Source organism: Drosophila miranda, chromosome XL (assembly GCF_003369915.1).
Source record: "Drosophila miranda strain MSH22 chromosome XL, D.miranda_PacBio2.1, whole genome shotgun sequence".
Lineage (NCBI taxonomy): Eukaryota > Metazoa > Arthropoda > Insecta > Diptera > Drosophilidae > Drosophila > Drosophila miranda.
Genome location: NC_046673.1, coordinates 8,364,888 through 8,372,607, shown reverse-complemented (window position 1 = coordinate 8,372,607; position 7,720 = coordinate 8,364,888). Strand labels below are relative to the sequence as shown.

Genomic DNA, 7,720 nt, shown 5'->3' with positions numbered 1-7,720 from the left:
TATAAAGATTTGAACTTTTCAAATTTTGTATGGAAAATAATAATAATATGAAATATAAAAAAGTACTCACCGCATGTCGGTCTGATATAATCATTTAATTTATAATTAACAATAATACATAATTATTATAATTAATAGCTAGGGCGCAAGCCCCCACTTCACCCGCACACCCGCTGCGTTCGAGCGCCAACCCCCGGGAGATAATTTATAATTATGTAACTGTCTTGAATTTTGCATATATTTATGAATATTCGAAATAAAGAGTTGCAGTCGCTGAGCAGAGTTCGGATCCAGTTGTAGCATATGTTGTATGTTGTAAATTAATTCAGAGCTTCCCTGGGCAGATGGTCCAGCGTCATTGAGTTCTGGCTAAGGCTTTGTCCTGCACTCTCTTCCCTTTTCAGTCCCAGATCCAGCGAAGGATTTGGTGGATCCTCCGACATTGGTTCTGCGAGTGCGAGGTTCCCCAGGTTCTCTCTGCGCCCTGCAGGTCGCATACAGAGCAGTTTTAGCGGCTTTGGTTCAGGCATCACAGTGGCAAGAGGAGCCGCCTCCTGGGTAAATGCTTGCATTTGCTCCTCCAATGTCATCAGTGACTTCTCCCGGGGTGGCGGAGGCAGTGGCAGCGACAAGATTGACGCCTTCAGCTGCATTACCATCTCGGTCAAATCGTGACAAGCCATTTTCCCCCCTCCCGAAGATTCGGTGGACATCGGTGCCACGTCATGGCTCTGCTTATTGGGCATAATTCAATTTTGACTGCTTCGAATTTCGATAAAAAACGTAAGAAAAAAAAAGTAAAAATAAAAAAGTCGAAATTCGTAATTTAGTTTCCGAATCGACTCCTCCCCAACGACTGACTGGAGAGAATTTGTGTCTGGATAAGGGCAAGAAAACAAAGTAAGCGCCAACTAGATTGGACAACATTTCTTTTCGTAAGAGAAACATTTGAATTCCAATTCATAGCACAACTCGGAACTTTCCCCGACGAACAACTGCAGTCTGGGACCCCAGGACAAGCGGAACAGTAGCCTAGACTCGTACGTACGGCATGGCATGGCTTCCTGGAAAGAGAATGCAAATAAAAATAAATTATAATTATAATAAGTAATAAATAAGAGTAAATATCGCGAGTGGCGGAGTGGCAGGGACGGACTCGCTGAAGCGGTTTCACACGCAATTAACATATTCTCTCTACTCCGCTGAAATGCTGAAAACGGTTCCATATGGATTACGTGGTACTGCCTGATCCCACCCACTGGAACCACGATTTCTCCTGCTCTCAGCTGCGTCGCAGTGCGCGCGGGGATTTAATTTTTCGTTCTTTGTCTTTTTGCGCTTTTTAATTACTTGTTTTTTTTTGTGGCACGTTTTTTATTCAATTACTTGTACAAATTGCAAACAGACAACAAATGTGCAGCGCACAAAAAAAGAGCAAGTAATCGTGGGAGCTGGTTGTTTGTTGGCAAAGGGAAAGGGGTCATGATATCCATGGACCCATCTGTGCAAACTCTGAATAAATGTGGCAGTTTGTGTTATATTCCAGTCACAACCTGCCCCCCCGCATATGCCGCTTCCAGTATCCATCCCAGTCGCGAATCGTCACTTTTCAGTCGAATTAAACAATTAACAAGTGTAATTGATAAACAATTAGTGGCATTATGAGCGAGCCGCAAAAACGAATACTACAAAAAAAAAACCAGTAATAATAAAAAAGAGAAGACCCATCCAATATGTACGTACGTTCATATAAAACAAAAGAAAACTGAAGCCGAAGAAAAAAAGACTCAAGACCGCAGATGGCAATACCCAACAAATTTCAATTCATATTTGATCGTTTTTAATTCTATTTTATATTCTATTATATGTGCAATTATACCATTTTGTAATAAAATAAATTAGTAGAGATTAATAAAGTGTTTAGTGTAATATTCAAATAATTTTGTGATTAGGGCCTTAAATATACCTACATCTTGTAGCCCCAGGGTAGAAGACCATGTCATTGTATGTGAAATAGAAAAAAGCATTATTGATGTTACCTTAAGATATTTGTTATTGAAATTCTCAATATTTATCTTCGACTTGAAAGTAATATGTACCGACGTTCAGCCTACATCCGACTCAGAAAGATGTATTGTCATCGTGTAAGGGTATAATTATGCAAAACATACATAAATAGCTCGAGTATGTAGTAAAGCAGTGTACATATGTATGTACATACATATATACACGAGTATATGGCTGATAAGCAACGATGGCGAGAGGGATAAGAAGGCGGGAACGATTTATTTATGGCAGCAGACAATTCTCAGAAGCGTTAATGACCAACGCAAACTGAAAACAGAAAAGCTGCCGTGGAGGCAAAACCAATATCTGATGTATTGACATTATTTTTGGACGCTGTACATATGTACTCACAAATGTGTTTGTAAACACAATGTATATCATCCGATATGTGTTGAAGGGTGGGGAGAGGCACGGACAGCACTGCCAACATTTTGCCAGCTGCCACAGCTTATGGCCAACTCCTATGGACTTGGCTAATTCATCTGTAGGGTGCTGATAGCAAAGAAAAAATCCCCGAAGTATAAAAAAATTGTTCATAAAATTTCAATGTATAATGACAATTTATAGACGCTTTTCTAATCGTATCCCAAAAACCAGTCGGACGGCGCGGTGCGTACGTCTCTCGGCATCTAATGCTCTCTGCGCGAAGGTAAGGCCCCCCTAGCATGGCGTGGCAGGGTGGAGGGAGACCCGCTAAGTGCCGCATATATAAGCAAATGCCTAGACTTGATCTCTATTTAGTTGTGGTCGACTACTGTGCGCTACTTGGACCGGGGGAAATACGAGTTTTTACTTGCTAGAAAATGCGTGCGGCAAAGTTGGTAATATTTGGCCTGCTGATGGTCGGCTGCTGTCTGGCCCGTCCCCAGGATAGCTCCCCGGCGACGACGACGACGACAAGCACCACAACCACTCCCAGGCCCGTGGAGGATAGGGCGAGTTCCACGACAACGACAACCAGCACAACCACAACGACAACGACGACGACGACGACTCCGAAACCAGAGTCCACAACTCCATCTCCCAGTACGACAACCACCAGCACTACTCCGAGCACAACCACCAGCACTACTCCGAGCACAACCACCAGCACTACTCCGAGCACAACCACCAGCACTACAACACCCAGTACCAGTACAGCTACCTCTAGTACTACTCCCAGTACCACCAGCACCACTACAACCACAACAACCACCCCCAAGCCCAAGGACGCTGACGATGAGGAGGCCGAGAAGCTGCTGCAGCAGTGCGCCGAGCTGAGCAGACGCAAGAAGCGCGACGGATCCTCCTCCTCCGAGGAGGACAGCGGCGAGAGAAGGTCCTTCAAGTCGGCCAGGAAGGAGCGCAAGCATCTGAAGAAGCTGTGCAAGGAGCTCAAGAGGCAGCAGGAGCGCAAGCAGGAGAAGCCCCAGAAGGGATCCCTCTCAGAGCTGTCCCAGGCCTTGCGGTCCTATGCTCAGCGCCACGGCCAGCGCAGGCACTAAAAAGATTAAAAAGTCTTGATGGATCATCTCCATTTCCACACCTAAAGGCAGTTATTTTTTTAATATATGTGTGTATCTATTATTTTTATTTGTGAAAGTTTTTGATTGGAAAAAAACGAGAAAAAAGTCATGCCATTTCTGTTTGTGGGAGAAAGTGCAAATATCTCAGGATGGCGGTATTTGTTTTTTGGATCAACAATTGGTATAATTTTTTTTCTCTTCACTTATTATACATATGTTAATAAGAACAGTACAAAAGTACGCAAAGTTTTCTTAGCTTCCGGAGAAAATGTTCCACTGGATGGTCCACATAAAGTTAGCATTCTCCGAAAGCAATGAGATGATATGCGATATTTTTCATACATACATTTCGTGCAAACGAGACAATAATAGAGTTGTATGTGGGCCTGAAAAGTAGATAGATCGCTTCCCATAATTTTGTACCTTGCACTCCTTCATTAATTTTTTTCAACAACTTCAACCCGGATAAAAACAAAAATTGATGAATAGAAAAAAGAGAATTGCATGACCTTTCACACCTGAAGATATGGCGAAACCAAAATTTATGTTTTCTACTTTGGGATTTTTTTTTTTTTTTTTGTGTTTTACTACGATATTAAAAAAACGATATAAAACGTTATCACTTTTTGATATTTTACACCTCTATCTTTGATTTATGATTTTTCTATAAATACTTCCGCTGTTCATACGTATTTCGAATACAACAACAATATCAAACAAAATCGAAGATCCAAACCCGTTTTTGGGCGCGCAACAATTTTTTTTTTTTATTTGTATATGTAATAATAATAATAGAATAAATAGAATAAGCAATAATGATTGTAGAAAAAAGCTAATCATTTTCAAATGTATCTACAATACAGAAAAGATGTTTATTATTTGATTTGGAAATCATTGGAGAGCCAACAGCAACTACTCTTACACACATTGTAAATTCGTCGACCTTCTTCGAGTGGTAGTGGGCATTGGTTGGCGAGTTTAGTTTTTTCTTTGGGCTACGACTGGCCTAAGGTCAAATTTGAAAATGCCCACTGGGTGCCAAGAACAGCTATCGATTGAAAGCAATTTGCATAATCAACATGTGAGAAAATGAAGCGAAAAGAGAATTCAGACAGCGGCAAAAATCGTGTGCGTATACGTATACGTATACGTATACTCGTATCGAAGAAATATGAATGTTAATGAGCTGTCCGGTTGTCCAGTTGTCCATATGTCCAGAGTTCGTCGCTGAGACGTTGAACTCTGCCTGGTATGGGGGTAGAACGAGCGGGAGATGGTGGAGGTGGAGGATGGACGCTACTCTATTGGTAAATGGGTCGCCCCTTGGCCGTTTCTTTTTGTTTTTTCCTGCCTTTTCGACACGCTCCGAGCCCCGATAGTTAATTATGCTAGATCTCTGGGCTGGCAAAAAGAAAAATTAAAAAGAACAACCATCTAAATTGGCTGGAGAAATGCCGTTAGGGAATGATTTATGCGCAAGTTGGCCAAGAAGTTGATATAAGTTTCAGTTGGGGAACGGAACGCGACTCAGTTGAGATAGTTGAGGCAAACGAAGACGTTGATATGCTATGCAATAAGGGATTCTGGACGATCCTGGTCCTGGTCTGGGCCATCGCCCTTTCCAGCGACCTCTCGCTGGTGAGCGGTAAATTTTTTTTAATCCTTGCCCCCGCATTTGATCAGAAATGAACGTGACTATTCTTTTTTTTTTGTATTGTTTTTGTTTCCACCACAAAGGCCAAACGGTTGCGCCCCGAACGAGCTCCACGGTGAAGCCCACCAGTGCCCCCAAGCTGGATGTGAGGCCCACCAAGCCCATGATGATTGTGAATGCCCCGCCCAACAAGCAGAAGCATCTCGTTCCCGTTCCGGTTCCGGTCCCGGTCCAGGTGGAGATGCCGGCCGAGCCGATGCAGCTGAAGTCGGGAATGCAGGTGAAGGACACCAAGCCGCTGCAGGTGACTGGATTCATCACGAAGTCTGGGAACATCTACGAGATCGAGGACAAGCGCGGCATGGGGTCCATCGAGGGGCGACAGGCGGATGATAGCCAGGACCAGATCGTGTGTAACTACGGCAATGTGGTCATCTACAGTGATGTGCCCTGTGACCAGGTGACCAATGTCCGGGTTGGCGAGATCAAGCCCATCAGGGCAGGCGGCAGCGGCGGCGAGCAGCCCGCGGAGGTCAGCACCGAGAAGCCTCAATCGCAGTCACAGTCGCAGTCGCAAGAGGAGGAGCAGGCCCCCGAAAAGCAGGAGCAGGAGCAGGAGCAGGAGGATGGGGAGAAGGAGCAGGAACAGGAGAGCAACCATCCGCGCGGTCAGCAGAATCAGGGGGCGAATCGTCGTCGTCGCCGTCGTCCCCAGCAGCAGCAGAAGCGCCGCCGCGGCCAAGGCGGCAACGTGGTGCGCCGCCGCCGCATACGCAACGGCAATGGCAATCAGAACACGCGTCGTGGCGTTCAGCAACAGCGACGTCGCCCCAACCAGCGCCGTGGCAGCGGCAACAGCAACGGCAACAGACAGAAGCAGCAGCAGCAGAAGCGCCGCCGTCAGCAGCAGCGTCGTCGTCAGCAGCAGCAGAAGCAGAAGCAGCAGCGTCGACGTCGCCAGCAGCCCAAAAGGCAGCGTCCGCAGCAGCAGCGTCTTCGCGTTCGCGAGGAAAACAACGAGGTCTAGGGAGGCAGGGGGAAGTATTCCCCACTAAACGCACTCCATCCAGACCCAGATCTTACCAGTGACACAGTAGTCGAATAAAGAGCAAGCGAGCAAATAAACAGAACGAAACCAAGCCAAGTCGACGACTTCCATCTATGGCCAGTGTTCGGGTCCGGGTACGGATCCGGATCCGGGTTGGGGTCCAGTCAGAGGTCTGCCAGTCAGGGGGGTTGCATGGAAAAATTGAAAATTCACTTTATGTCGGTCGTTTTGGTCCTGGGGAATCAACACGGAACAGTAATTAAAACAAGTGCAGTTCACGGAGGACAGGCAGGGCCGGACAGGCCAGGGCAGGGCTCGAGAAAAATACTCGAAGGTAGTGCTTACGCGACTCTTGAATGCCCTAAAGAAACCGAATATTTTATGAACACTCTTAAAGTTCGGTAAGAAAGGAATTTCCATTCAACATTTTCACTGCAATCTTATAGAAAAGATTAAAAATATTTGAGTTTGAAAACATAGATACAAACTAATGTAGGGAGATAGATGGGCTATAGATTAAACGCCAGTATTTTCTATATGAGCAGCTTTAATATGCCTTGAAAGAATTTATTCAGCTTGCAGTCTATGCTTCAGCTTGGCCTCTATTATACGAGCATAAATGGTACACATCTATACTTAAAATCCAATAATTTCCATTCAGGTTACTTGGTATAGAACTGTAAGGTTTTGTTTTCCAGCAACTCTTGATCCCCTTTCCGCTACATCCAGTCCATCTATTGTGCATTTTTTAATCACTCCAAAGCGTCCGCTGCTCCATTCTTATCTTGGAAAAAGGAGCAAAGTTCAAAGGGAATGCAATTTCTATGATTTTGGTCTGTTGCTGTTGCCGGCCTGTCACTTTAATTGTAACTAGATTTTCGACTCGTCTGTGCACACACACACACACACACACACATATACTTTTTTGGGAGCCTGGACTGGGCAAGATGCTGCTGAGGAGGTCGCTTGGGGGTGCGATGTCAACGTCAGCATCAGTTACAAGAAGAAATTTGCGCGCTTGGGCCCAGCGCACTTAACACATAAAACAAACAACAACAGCAGCAGTAGAGCAGACCAGACCCGAGCAGAGCAGAGGCAGGGGCAGGGCAGGGGGGTGGGACAGAGTTGGGGCCAGCAGGGGCCGAAGGGGTTTGGGGATGGGGCAGATGGGGCAAAAGCTTGAGGCGGAATAGGAATAGGGTGCCTGCGAGCCAAGCGCGCGCCAAGAAAGTCATTCAAAAGTCAACCAACTTTCTTTTGAAACACGTTAAAGAGCTGGAAGCAACAAAAAAAACGTATACGTATAGATGTACAGGGATGTTGGCGGGAAGAGGAAGGGGAAGTGGAAGGGGAAGGGCAGCGAACGGGAGTAGGAGGGGCACAGTGGGCTAAGGGTTGAAAGCGGGGCACAGTGCATAAGGGACCACGGAGGACTGTGACATCGCC

At 45.6% G+C, this 7,720-nt stretch overlaps 2 protein-coding genes across 2 annotated transcripts; both read left to right on the top strand.

Moving 5' to 3' along the window:
* The first annotated feature begins 2,727 nt into the window (after window positions 1-2,727).
* Window positions 2,728-3,698, top strand: LOC108151937 (cell wall protein DAN4). Its single transcript, XM_017280866.2, has one exon. The coding sequence runs from the start codon at window positions 2,871-2,873 to the stop codon at window positions 3,549-3,551; it is 681 nt and encodes a 226-aa protein (XP_017136355.1). The 5' UTR covers window positions 2,728-2,870; the 3' UTR covers window positions 3,552-3,698.
* Window positions 3,699-5,135: 1,437 nt separating this feature from the next.
* LOC108151773 (putative cyclin-dependent serine/threonine-protein kinase DDB_G0272797/DDB_G0274007) lies at window positions 5,136-6,253 on the top strand. The gene is made up of 4 exons (XM_017280656.1): window positions 5,136-5,217; window positions 5,310-5,443; window positions 5,489-5,980; window positions 6,131-6,253. Exons 1-4 carry the CDS (start codon window positions 5,136-5,138, stop codon window positions 6,251-6,253), a joined length of 831 nt encoding a protein of 276 aa, XP_017136145.1.
* Window positions 6,254-7,720: the final 1,467 nt, after the last annotated feature.